General features: G+C 39.8%; 2 protein-coding genes across 2 annotated transcripts in view; both read left to right on the top strand.

The window, feature by feature from the left end:
• Nucleotides 1-435: 435 nt before the first annotated feature.
• Nucleotides 436-13,742, top strand: part of MRPS6 (mitochondrial ribosomal protein S6) — a 39,868-nt gene continuing 26,561 nt past the window's right edge. Inside the window, exon 1 of the mRNA XM_026860615.1 lies at nt 436-567. Coding sequence (XP_026716416.1) covers nt 460-567 — 108 coding nt within the window. The 5' untranslated portion in view covers nt 436-459. The remainder of the gene's footprint in view (nt 568-13,742) is intronic.
• Nucleotides 552-13,260, top strand: SLC5A3 (solute carrier family 5 member 3). Its single transcript, XM_026860602.1, has 2 exons — nt 552-567; nt 5,581-13,260. The coding sequence occupies exon 2, from the start codon at nt 5,883-5,885 to the stop codon at nt 8,022-8,024; it is 2,142 nt and encodes a 713-aa protein (XP_026716403.1). The 5' UTR covers nt 552-567; nt 5,581-5,882; the 3' UTR covers nt 8,025-13,260.

Below are 13,742 nucleotides of genomic sequence, written 5' to 3'. Positions count from 1 at the left end.
TCTGCCCTTCCCCCCCACTTTGTTTATGACTTGGTGGGAGACCTAAATAGTTGTATACACTTGGGATGGGGAGGAAGAATGGTTAAAAACAAAACAACTGAATTGATAAACTACTCTTATCAGTCACAGTGCCCTTCAGCTTCTTTTGGCTTTACAGTACTCCAGTTACTGCTTCTGTAATAGTGCACAGTAGCATTATATTTCTGATGAGCAAATGCAGTGTAGTTCTCTGTTTCTTCTGCTGAACTGCATGCTGTGAGGTTACTTATTTCTCTCGTGTCTCCTTCAGCAGTCCTTTAGAAAAGAATCAAGAAGAATGTCTTGTGGAGCAAGCTTCTTTTTCTGATGCTGCAGTAAAGTGAAGACCAGAACGGAAGCAATGCCTGAAACCCCAGTTATATGTTGATAACAACTTCTTTGAGTGACTGACTTGAACCTTGCACCTCAAATTGGACTTTTATGGTAGTGATAATTTATAGTTGCCTCTGCAGCACCTGTGTTCTCCAAGGCCAGCAGACGTCTCAGTGCAGTACCACCATGGGGCAGCAGAGCACGTGTGGCAAACAGGTTAGTCAGGTGGTTGCTGGTTCAGGTAATTTGTAAATGTGGTACTTTTCTACTTTAGCCCGTTGAGCTGCTGGGAATGCCAGTCCAGATTTTAACTCAAGTTATTTATTAGATGCTACAGGTCAACTTCTGCCTCTGAGCTTTCCTGCTTCCTGTGACATACCGTGTTTGTCTCAGGTGGGATTCCTGCTTGGCTCCTCTGCCCCAGCTCCTGGCTTACAAGGGAAAGTCTTGAAACTGCAGTCCTGGATGTTTAGGGCTTTGTTTAGCAACTGGCAAGGATAGCCCCCACTTCCTCAAGGACATGTACTGCATAAGGATAAGTTGCTTTGTATAAGTTATTCCACGAAGAACACTTGTGCTCCCTTTTTTGTGTTCTAGACTGCTGCAGTAAATGGAGCAAAGCTTTTTCCTCTTCATTTTTTTTTTTTTTCCTGAGACATAGGTAGCACCAGACAACCCTGTGTGTACTGATCTGTGGGCAGGTAGGAACTCACTTGCATGTCTGTAGCAGGTAGCCTGCAGTGTGAGCAGGCCAGACAACAGACTCAAGGGGTTGAATATTCTACAGGCCTGCTTAAGGCATGAGACTTTTTTTTTTCTTTTGGGAGAGAAATTGTTAGTATTTTTCATGTAAGTGTTGAGCCTGGCAATCTGGGTATATTGCTTCAATGCAAGTGAGTTTTTCAGTATGTAAAGTGCTACTGGTATGAGTTAACATACCCCTGCTTGAAGAAGGTGGAGAAGAAAAATCTATAAAAGAACCTCAAAACTACTTTAAGTCTGTGAACAAAGTTAAGTATGTACTTTATTTGCTAACAAACAATAGTAGACGCTTCTGTATGATATGTGGGTGTCTGCATCCTCAAATTAACCCTTAAAGCGTTGGTCATTAGGACTGACTCTTTAAGAGAAAAGGGAAGTCAGCTGAGAAACTGCCCATCTGCTGAAAGAGAAATAGACTGAGCAGAAAACAACAGTTGATTTAGGGCTGGAGCAGTTTTGATTCTGGCATATTTAAAGACCCGTCTTATTAGAGCAGCACTGTGGAGAAAGTTTTCCTTTAAAACAATCATACAAACTTCTAAAAATCTCACCCCAAATCTGCTTCACATTATCTAATATCTCTTCAGGGAATTGTTTGAGACTTTTCTTAAAGGACAGGCTGCCTGTTGGAGAGACATATGCATTGTTTCACCAAAGCTGTAGCCCTCTATCTTCAGACAGGAGGGAAGCACATTGTTTTGTGTCTTTGATATGATCCAGCCAGAAAACAGCCTTAGGGAGAAAAATTCACAGTCCTTTAGCAGCAGCGCTGTCTTTCTTTTTTCCTGTCAGTGCCTCAATGTACACTGTTCTAATAACTTGAGATTAAACTCGCATGGGGCATCTCAAAAGTCCTTCTTAAGACTTGAGGTCATAACTTGCTGAAAGTTCAGAGGGATGAGTCTCATTTTCATAATGAAAAAAGTTCCAGGGTTATTTTAGAATTAGGTCTAATAAGAAACTGGTACAAGAAGCTACTTTAGTACAGTAATTTAATGACAGTGCAGCAAGCACTGAGCTGTGTTCAGCTCTGGGGCCCCCAACATAAGAAGGACATGGACCTGCTCGAGCAAGTCCAGAGGAGGAATGTGAAGGTGGTCAAGGGACTGGAGCACCCCCTTTATGAAGGCAGGCTGAGAGAGTTAGGGTTGTTCAGCCCGGAGAAGAGAAGGATCCAGGGAGACCTTCCAGTACCTAAAGGGCGCCTACAGGACAGGTGGGGAGGGACTCTTTACAAGGGCATGTAGTGACAGGACAAGGGCTAACGGCTTTAAACTGACAAGAGGAAAGATTTAGATTAGATAGGAGGAAATTCTTCACTCATAGTGAGACACGCACAGGTTGCCCAGAGCAGCTGTGGCTGCCCCCTCCCTGGCAGTGTTCAAGGCCAGGTTGGACGGGGCTTGGAGCAAGCTGGGCTAGTGGAAGGTGTCCCTGCCCATGGCGGGGGGGGGTTGGAAATAGGTGATCTTTAAGTTCTCTTCCAACCCAAACCATTCTGTGATTCTATGAAACTTGTAGTGGCTACTGAAAACTTTACACATTCCTGCTTAAGCAGGCTGAATCCTGCAAAATTCAGATGTTGATTACAAAGGTGTAGACTGATTATTTCAAATGTGGGTCTGGCTGTGCCTTCCAGTGGAAAATGCTCAAGAAACTTCATGTATTGTTTATTTGGGTTAGAATGAGCCTGTTGTAGTTTGTCCAGTACTCTAATTGAGAAATGTCATAATTTAAGGACAGCTGCATCTTCTACTTGTACACTTTTCAGAGGGATTAAACATGTTTGTAATAATAATACTATGAGCTGGGTACCTGTTGTATCAAATAGATACAGTTTTAATAAGTGTTTTTGTGATGTATGCATATTATTGTGTAGTATAGTTTTGCAAGGTCATCGATTAACTTACAAAGAAGATGTTGGGAAGTGAACTAAAGATGAAGTCTAACATTTTTCGATAACAGAGCAGGACAATAGAAGAGGGAAAATACTGGTTGTTACTGTTTCTTTATCTTGCCCATTATTCTAACTTTCTGTATACTAGCTTTTCTTCTTCCCACTACGTCTGAGTAAGATCTCTTCCTCCTCTTTCCTTTAAAAAATTTATAGTTTTGGTATAATCATTATAATGTAGTTGCATTTGAAAATTTAGGTGATAATAGTAAAAAATCCAATGCTATTCAAGCGTTACTCAGAAATGCTTAAAAATAATAATAGTATATCATGCTTGTATCTGATGACATTATATGATCTGAAGAGTTTATAATTTTGTGTTGGATTAAACTAATAGACCATTTAACTACTGCTGCATTTGCGGGTGGGGATAAATGTGGATTCTTCTATGGAAGAATTTAAAATACATCTGTGGTTTGAGGCTTATGAGCATGATAAATTTAGCACACTGCTGTAATCAGTCCATTTTGTGCCATGTCTCTGTAGTCTCTCATTATTGGCTATAACTCCAGCAGAATGAATATCTGTATTCTCATGTGGGTTTGTGGTGGTGGTGGGGAACCCTTATTATCTTTTTTGATTCTGAACTACGCTTGAAAAACAGCCAGCTCATACAAATAACATGATTGTGAATTTCTCCTTAAGGCTGAAGTTGTGGTTTGCTGTAAGGTATTTTTAAAATTCATCTGCCTTAATGAGAAGTGCACATTCTTACATCAGCACTGTTGCTGCCTTCAGTAATGCACAAAGTAAGGCAGAGGGGGGAGTGTGTGCATTTTCAACCTTTAACTATAGTTTTTATTACGGTCTGAGCATTTGTAATGTTTTTATTTACTTTTTTAAAGTTACTTTTTAAAAGTGAAACAAATATGCTACAGGGTTGCTAAGCAAGAAACCACCAATATACTAGAATATGTTATCTAGGTGTTTGCATTAATCATAGATAAATTAATAGGGAAATGTGAGCTTCAGCATAGTGCCAGAGCACTTCTGCAAATGTGAAAGGGGGAATGCCTGAAGCTGATGCTTGTAAGACTTCTAAGACCGGTAGGCCTTATGGTCAGAAAAAAGATCTGGTGATTTTAATTTTTTTGTGCGTGTCTGTATTAACTTTTACTAGTGGGTGGGAAAGAGGAGTGGAGTCAGACCCTGTTCCTTACTCTTCTATAATAATCTTGAATACTAAAGTTCTGATCTTTAGACTAAACCGGTTCTTTGCCTTGGTCTTCCCTTCCTTGCTGTGCCCATGCAGTGTAGGAAGTAGAAGAATCTGATGTCCAGCACACTCAACCCGTTAGAAGGTTTTTGGTGGGTATAGGTAAATAATACCTCCCAAGGCATAAATGGGAGAGAGGAGTGTCCTATTTCCATGGTGAAGGTAGGAGCCAGTGTGCAGCTGTTCAGTGCCCCTTCATTTCGCCCCTGTCCAGTTGTCTATCAGCAAGTCGTCTTATTCCCTTCTCTCTGAGTGTTTCAGTCCTGCTTGCCTAAATGAGTGCCTGCTTCCTGACATGCTCTGGTAGAGTTGGGTGTGCTAGGGGGGGTTCAGGAGTAGAGCGGCAGGGTACGCTTTGCCATAAAATCTGCCTCCGATGTTAGAGATCCTTTTCATGTGTAGATACAAATAGATTATGCTGGGAACAGCGCTTCCTGGCATCCTAGCAACTGTGACTGCTACCAGAATCTATCCAGTTCTCCCTCCTTCGCCTAGGGTGCTCCTAAAAAATCCTGAAACCACATGGGTGTGGGTATCAAAAAGCACATGGCAGACAAAGACCCTAAAGCTGGATGTCAAGCGTAGTTTTGCTTTTGTCACTTGTTTGAATGAGACTTTTCTTCACTTGGATTATGTGGGATATGCATGAAGAGCTTTCAGATTAAAATGTAACCCTGTGGTCATCTGTACCTGAGACAGATGCAAACTCATTTAAAACCTGTGGAATACCCTTGATTCTTCAGCTGATCTTAAATGTTGGTTTTTGACAGTGTTGTGACTTCACTTTGATTTTTAGCTCTAGCAGCCAGCTGGTGTCTCAAGTGCATGCATGGGATGCAAGGGTCTACCAAGACTTGTGGGGTGCAGTGCTAGAGCAATACAGGAAATGAAGGTTAATGCTCCTTAGTGATTGTTTGGGTTATTTTCCCTAAGATTGCTTGAAAGAGGAAGGCCTGTTTAGTGGCTTGAGAAGTAGACTTGTGAGACTAAAGAAAAATAAAATGTATTTCTGTTCCTTGTCTTGTTGTGGGGAATTGGGTTTATTTATTACTCCAGTATTGTTGCGTCTCTTAAGGTACTTGTAAACATTAAAGTTGTCTTGTAAAAGGCATTACTACTTAGTTCTACAAATATTTAATTACGTGTTTCATGGATTGCATAAATACAGCAGGAAATATAAGGGGGAAAAAGTCTGTGGTGTTCAGTCATTGTTTTACTAGACTTCAAGTTTTTTCTCATTACTTCATGAAATCCTTCTCTAATTCAATCTTTGTCTTTTGTCTTTGCTGCCTTGCAGGGTTGGTACAGTAGGCCTCACTAAACTTAGCTGCAACTAAGAATTTCTCCTACATCAACTGAGTTAAGGCTGATGCTCTTGTGGAATGTGGATTAAAAGTGCGTGCTAAGTTCCAAATTTCCATTTGAGAAGCGGAGAAAGTAAATGTACCACAACCACCAGCATCAGGACAGCAAACCAAGGGACAAAGAATTTGATCCACAGTGTTGATATATGTTAACTGGTTCACGTGTTGCTTAAAAGACGTTTGCTGGGGGGCGAGAAGTGGACGTCAGCTGTGCGAAGTCATTTTGTTTACAAAAATGAGGGCTTCTTTGGAAACAGCAGACATTGCCATTGTGGCACTGTACTTCGTGCTTGTAATGTGCATAGGTTTTTTTGCCATGTGGAAATACAATCGGAGCACCGTAAGTGGCTACTTTTTGGCAGGGCGTTCTATGACCTGGGTAGCTATTGGTGCATCTTTATTTGTGAGCAATATTGGAAGTGAACATTTCATTGGTCTCGCAGGATCTGGAGCGGCGAGTGGATTTGCAGTAGGTGCATGGGAATTCAACGCCTTAATGCTTTTGCAGCTTTTAGGATGGGTCTTCGTCCCAGTCTACATCCGGTCGGGAGTATACACCATGCCCGAATACTTGTCCAAGCGTTTTGGAGGGCATAGAATTCAAATATATTTTGCAGCATTGTCTCTAATTCTTTATATCTTCACCAAACTCTCAGTTGACTTGTATTCAGGGGCACTTTTTATTCAAGAATCGCTAGGTTGGAACCTCTATTTGTCAGTTATCCTCCTTATTGGAATGACTGCACTGTTGACTGTGACTGGAGGTCTTGTGGCTGTCATCTACACAGACACCCTTCAAGCTCTGCTTATGATTATTGGTGCCCTCACACTTATGATCATAAGTATTACGGAGGTTGGTGGGTTTGAAGAAGTTAAAAGAAGGTACATGTTAGCATCGCCAAATATTACGTCTATTTTGTTAACCTACAACATTTCCAATACCAATTCCTGCAATGTCGACCCAAAGCCTGATGCTCTTAAAATGTTGCGCGAGCCAACAGATGAAGATATTCCCTGGCCTGGATTTCTATTGGGACAGACCCCAGCTTCTGTCTGGTACTGGTGTGCTGATCAAGTCATAGTTCAGAGAGTTCTTGCTGCAAAAAACATTGCTCATGCCAAAGGATCCACTCTGATGGCAGGCTTCTTAAAGTTGCTGCCTATGTTCATTATAGTTGTCCCAGGGATGATATCACGAATACTGTTTGCAGATGATATTGCCTGCATTAATCCGGAACACTGTTTTCAAGTCTGCGGGAGCAGAGCTGGATGCTCTAACATTGCCTACCCACGTTTGGTGATGAAACTTGTGCCAGTTGGTCTGCGGGGACTGATGATGGCTGTGATGATCGCTGCACTGATGAGTGACTTGGACTCGATATTCAACAGTGCCAGCACCATATTCACACTTGATGTCTACAAACTCATTCGGAAGAGCGCAACATCTAGAGAACTGATGATTGTAGGAAGAGTCTTTGTTGCGTTCATGGTAGTTATAAGCATTGCCTGGGTCCCGATAATTGTAGAAATGCAAGGTGGTCAGATGTACCTTTATATTCAAGAGGTGGCGGACTACTTGACCCCACCGGTGGCTGCTCTGTTTCTTATGGGTATCTTTTGGAAGCGTTGCAATGAGCAGGGGGCTTTCTATGGTGGAATGGCCGGGTTTGTTCTTGGAGCGATACGGTTGATACTGGCATTTATCTATCGTGCTCCAGAGTGCAACCAGCCGGATACTAGGCCAAGCTTTATCAAAAACATCCATTACATGTATGTTGCAACAGCTCTCTTCTGGATCACCGGGATTGTGACCTTTGTAGTAAGCCTTCTCACGCCTCCGCCTACGAAGGAGCAGGTTCGGACGACCACTTTCTGGGCTGTGAAAAACAGGAGCGTAAAAGAGAGTGCCGCAAAGGGGGAGCTGTACAAAGTGCAAGAAAAGAGCATCCTCAAGTGCAATGAAAACGCTAACCATATCATTCCAAATGGCAAATCGGAAGAAAATATTAAAAATATTAAGCCAGAGGATATCAATCTTCTGGTTACTTGCAGAGATGACAGCAACCCGGTGATTTCTGTGAGTCACTCTGAAGTCGAGACACCAGTTGATTGTTATTCAAACGGACAAGCAGCTTTGATGGGGGAGAAAAAACATGAGGAAGAGACTGATGATAGAGAGAGACATTTGAAATTCATAGATTGGTTCTGTGGCTTTAAAAGTAAAAACATGAACAAGAGAGCTGTTCGGGAGATGGAGGAAGAGACTGTTTGTTTACAAATGTTGGAAGAGACTCCAAAAGTTAAACTATTACTAAATACTGGACTGGTTTGTGTCTGTTCGCTTGGAATATTCATGTTTGTCTATTTCTCTTTGTGAGTGAATAGTGAACTTTTAAGGGTATGGCTAAACATACAGAAGTTGATACAGGTCTCTGGAGATTTTGTTTTGTTGTTTTTTTGTTTTTTCTTTTCAAATAACCACAACCCAGGCATTGTTTACGCTATAATTGTAAGATCAACTCAACTTTAGCCTATTTAGAAACCATCTGAGACATGTTGTCCTATCTCTGCTCAAAGCAGAATGTGTTGTGTGGTGTCTTTTTTTCTTTTTCCCCTTTTGTCTTTTTTTTTTTTCATTTGCAGTACTAACCTGTTTTTCCTTGTATACATATATAAATATACCAAAGGCAGGCAGGTGGCTGTGTTTGAAGTCAGGCAGTTAGAGCTCAGCATTAAGGTGAAGATAACAAGTAATTTACCGATGTGTAAAATCTAAATGATTAAAGCTATGTCAAAAGATTTTTAAATATAGGGTTGCGATGCACATTACTGTTGTCATTCTTTGTAACATAGCTGTATTACCTCGGCCAACTTAGCACTTTTTAAATTTTGCTCACTGCTTCTATTTTTTTTTCAGTTTCTCATTTCTCTTCTGGCAACTACAGGATGATGTTTTGTCTCATCTTGTAGCCCTTAAAAACATGATAGCTGTTAGTAGCCTTCTCTCTTTTTTCTCTGTAAGAAAATGTTTGTCTTTTTGACTTTATCCACTGTAAATTCCATTACTGAAAAGCTGCTGTATTTAAAAAAGGGAAAAAACCCAAACAAACCTTGAAGATGACAAACTGGCAATGGAGGAGAGGGGGAAAAGGGGGGAAAAAATACTCTGTTTTGGGTTTTTTAGTATATTGAAATAGAAGAGTATATATTCAGCCTCTTAGTCTCCAAACCTTTAGGACTAGGGTTAGCCTCTTTTTAGAGAAAAAAATCTGTAGGTTCTACCACGTGGAAAAGAGAAAAGTGTGAAACTGAATGTCTTCAGTTTGGTAAGCACACTGAAAAATAACTTCTCTGCTGTGTACTTCTAGAAGGAAATACTCTGCAGCCCCTGCCATTGCTGCATACTGAGTCTATAAGGGGACAAAAACAAGAAGGAAGACAAGAGGAAGGTGAAGTGGGGGAAAGAGGTCAAAGCGGTCCTTGTTTTCCGGAGTCCTTTTGCCTCATATCTTTTCCCGCTTCCCCTTTCACCCTGTCAAACCTTCTTCTTTAAGGAATGACTCCTGAGGGATTCTGTGTCGAGATAAGGAACGTGTGCAGTCGTAATCTGTGTCGGCAATTGAGGTCTGCCCTTACAGTTCTTCAAAAAAAGTGAAACTTTTCCCAGGCAATCATAGACAATCATTAGGTCTCAAGATGCTGAGGTTCTTTTTCTCACGAAGGATGAATGCCTGAGGCAGGGATGAACAGTTTCCAGGTGTGGAGGACATCTGTGTGCAGCAGGTTGGTGGAGCTCAGCAGACCAGAAGTTTGCAGAACTTGGTCTGCTTCCCCCCTTGGCAAAGCAGGAGTACATGTTGCCATCTGAGTGCTCTTGTCCTTACCTAAACCAAGTCAGGGCCTGTTTCCAGGTGCAGAGGCCAGCTGACAATATGTGGCTGAGCTCGTAGCATTAAACTCCCTTACCCTCCAGGACAGAGTGGTTATATCCAGGCTTCCTCTGAAAATAATTTCTCCAGTTATCTTTATTCCCAGGCTTGTCTCAGGACTTGTTTGGGTAAGCACCAACCAGTTAGGTATGAGGGACCATGCTGACAGTTCAGCAGCATCAATTCAAGGGTCCAACAATGTGTCCTTGGCACATAAACAAGAACCAATCCCTATGGGGTGAAATAGCTCTCTAGAGATGAAATTTGGGTTAATCCTGCCTTTGACTGCTGAAGAAAGTTTGCTTTCCAGTACAGTGGTGCCATAAGCTGCAGGCTGTCCAAATGGCTTTTAGTAGTATGATGTATAATACATATTTTCAGATAAAATTAAAAACTTCCATTTTTCTGGATCTTTTTTTGTTTGTTTTTGGTGTGTTTTAAAATCAGTTGAATTCCATTCATTCCAAGACTTTAAACAGAGGCCGAAATGCCCCACCTTTCTCCACTTCGTCTAGTTGTTGCTGCTGGAAAGTAGACTACTCTTAACTGGAAATACAGTAATAAGTGTGGGAGCGATGTTGCAATATGTGTAGAAGAGGAGAGTTACCATACCTGAGTCTTGATGTTAATACCAGTGTGACAAGACACATTTTCTTATGGTTTGTGTGGCTGGCTTCGTTCAGAAAAATACTTTAAATCCTTTTTAATGGTAAAATCGTAGTATGTGAAATATGTTAATGGCATCTCAAGTTACTTTGTTAGTGGGCTGAGTTGGGAAGGATGGTACTATAAGAAAGGTGTAAAACATAGTTAATTGTTTCTATGCAGGATAAAGTAGGGCAAAGTTTGATCTTAGTGGGATCAAAAATAACAACTTTTGGAAGGTAAAGATAAGTCTCAGTCCAAGAATATCTTCTTGAAAAGGCTGGGATCTGGCTAATATGCCTAATTTGGCACAGAGGAAGAGACACTCATGTACCAGGCACTGTCCCTTAGTAACTTGGCATGTCTTTCTATCAGCAGCTGATACTTGGATTTTCCAGACCAGTCCTCTTTGCTCTCAGTATTAACAAATGCATTACCACCTAACCTGTGAAGCCAGGTTAGCTCAGGGACCCTTTTGCGTGGCTGCCATTGCTTCATCTGTGCTTGCTTTTTTCCCAGGGTGCCTTACATGGTTATAAAGCTGAAGGCATGGTTTTTACTGCCCTCTGAAGAGTGGTTTGCTTATAATGGCTTTTCTCAGCTTGTTTTTCCTCTTCCCCTCTCCACCCCCAAGTTATTTGTTGTTTAAAGACAACGCTGTTTAAAGACTCTATAGACAAGATGCCTGTATCCTGTTCAGTAGAACTATGGTCAGGTCCATGGTGAAATTACCCTTCGATGTGGTAGGGAGTCAATCCTTCACAAATGTATGGTGCAGCCTTTGGCTGTTGAATCGGAGATACTCCCATCTCCCAGTTAATGTATTCTCACTTTGGCTAAACTACCAAGTTGCTGCATTAATTGCAGTGGTAATTGGCAGTCAGGATCTTAATAAAGTAATATTTTTCTCTCACCCCCTTCTTTAGACCTGTTATTGTGAAGCTTTTAAGCAAATTATTTCTCCAGTGCTTTTTCCTCTTCAGTTGTTTAAAAATGGGCTTCTGTGCTACTTTCTGCCTAATGCCAGCCTCATCAGTTGTATTCTGTTTTCATGTGTTAGATGTCATAGAACTTGCTAATGTTATTTGCATATAACCACTTAATAAAAAGCCTATATTAGAAAAAAAAAATTATAAGGCTTCAAGCAAACTGTCTATTGGTGAGGGAAGTACCTTGCCCTGTATTACGGACCTTAGCAGAAGAAGTTGCTTGAGGATTTTTTTTATAGCGTAAACATGCCTTTGCTGATGATCTGATCAAGATCTACATGGAAGAGAGATTAACCCAGGTTGATACGTTTTGGTTTAAACACCAACTTTTTGGTCCAGTAAAACTACAAAGTGTCTCCCATAATGGACAATCACTTCCACAAATGTTCTCCTCCTTGGTGGGACTGGCTAGTCATGCAGGGGTAGATCCAGGAGGACACATGCTTCTGTCTGGCAGCGATTGGTTTATTTATTGCCTTGATCTTAGAATGACAGTCTTGAAAAACTTATTTTTGAATGACACCGTTTTTTTGTTATTTCCCTTAACTTATTTTTCTGTTAAGATATTTGAATTTTCTCCCAGAAACTTTTTAGAAGCTTTTTATTTAAAAAAAAAAAAAAGAGGCTTTTTGAGAGCTTAATAGTACATTCTGGGAGACTGTTCTTATTTAATTTTTTTTTAAATGAATGGTTTGATGCTATTCTCTGCCAAAGTTTAGGGACTTTTTTGTTGTTTTTGTAATTTTTCCCGTTAGCTTTTACTAATACCCGAAAGGAAACAGTGTGAGATTGTAAGAAATTAAAATGGCCTTCAGCATACTGCTTGTGTAATCTTCTACTTTTCCACTTCTGTGTTCCCTTTTCCACCCTAATCCCAGAAGGGCCAGCATGAGACTTCTGATACAAGTCATGAGTACTGTAACTGAGTAGTGAAAAAGATTTCCCACAAGGTTACAGTGGAGTGGGCAGAGCCATCAATGGATCTCTGTGCGAACACTTAAAGCAGAAGATGCTTACAACTTTAAAACGTACAGCTTTATTTTTTTTATATATATATATTTTTTAAATCCTAAGATAAAGGAGGTGTTGGGAGATGCTCCCTTTCAGAGAACAGGATACATGGAAGAAGTTGGAGTTGCCAAGCTCTGGCTTTCTTGAGGAAATCTTTGGATTTAGCATGTATAGCGAAGCAAAAATACTCATCTGTTAATTTGGTATTCTGTATGTTCTGTGCCCTTAAATGTAATTGTTTTGAAAATAAAACTAACCTTGTTATGTGATGTTAAAAAGCAGACTTGTGTGCAATGTTTTAAATTTTTTTTTTAAGAAAATGTTTGTATATAATTAAATGGTTTAATGTGCTTTAATTGGCCTAAGGTAAAGAGTAGTCCTAGAATGTAAACATATATAATTAGGATTTCTGATTTCACTGTGAGATCTCTGAACTCTTGTTTTGCAAAGTGGTTTGTTTTGTTTACAAAACACTTTCTATTATTTCTTTTATGGTGTTGGTTTAAAGGCATTTGCTTCACTTCTGTTCTAATATTGAATTCATGGTATAGTGACATCTGGTGACACTTAGCATTATCAGTTTCACTGTGTAAAGTCAAGACACTTTGAGCAAAAATGGTAATGATATGACAATTCTCTGTGTCTATGAATACACGTTTTTAAATGAGGTGGTTATAAAAATAGTTGCTGTGCAAAATGTTAGTAGTCTTCTTCAAGAAGAAAGCAAATTTTCTAATATCACTAGAGCAGTCTCTTCATTTATCTTATTTTTAAAGCACAGTGTCAAAGTGATGCTGCTTTACCTTGTATCTCCGATATAATGTTTTTTTAGATATCTGTGAAGTATTTTTGTTTTTGTTGCTGTTGTATTTTTCTGCAGATTTTATATAAAATACCAGTTAATGAATTGCCTTTTTGTTTTTTTTAACTATTCAACTAAAATACATTTCAGACCAAAACCAAATGATATCATATAGCATTTGAAACCTGCCTTTTTCCTTGTGTCCCCCCACTCCCCTTTTTTTTTTTTTTTTTTTTTTTGAAATAAGCCAAATGGGCATGTAGATAAGATCACTATAATGGATCCAGGTCTCTTTTGGTAAAGTGTTATTTAAAGGTCTGTTAAGATCTTATAAGACAATATACTGAAAAAAAATTATTGTAGTAGGAATATAGATTTAGAAGTGTTAATGAGATTAATACAGCTTAATTATATTGTAAGTTGCTACTGTCCATAATGACAAGCTTTTTGTCATAGAAACGATGTATGATAAATTAATTTTGGTCTAGTGTATAGAATTATCATATTGCTATAAATCTTTGAAGTAAATCTGATGCAAAATTTTCATAGTTAGCATTGCTGGCCCTGTGTATACTGTTCTTTGTATACTGTATGCATATTATTTTGCCTACTGCATTAGTCTTCAAACTAAAACTCTTATTAGAGAGTATTTGGATACTTCAGACTGTGTTTCTTGCAGTTTACATTCCTTTACCATGGCATTTTGTCCTGTCTAAAAG

This window comes from Athene cunicularia (assembly GCF_003259725.1).
Source record: "Athene cunicularia isolate RWA chromosome 1 unlocalized genomic scaffold, athCun1 chr1_part1, whole genome shotgun sequence".
Lineage (NCBI taxonomy): Eukaryota > Metazoa > Chordata > Aves > Strigiformes > Strigidae > Athene > Athene cunicularia.
Note: the sequence above shows the minus strand (reverse complement) of the source record. Positions and strands in the feature narration are given on the sequence as shown.

Excerpts from the sequence above, each read along its gene's own strand:
- SLC5A3 (XM_026860602.1), top strand. The coding sequence starts at position 5,883 with ATGAGGGCTTCTTTGGAAACAGCAGACATTGCCATTGTGGCACTGTAC.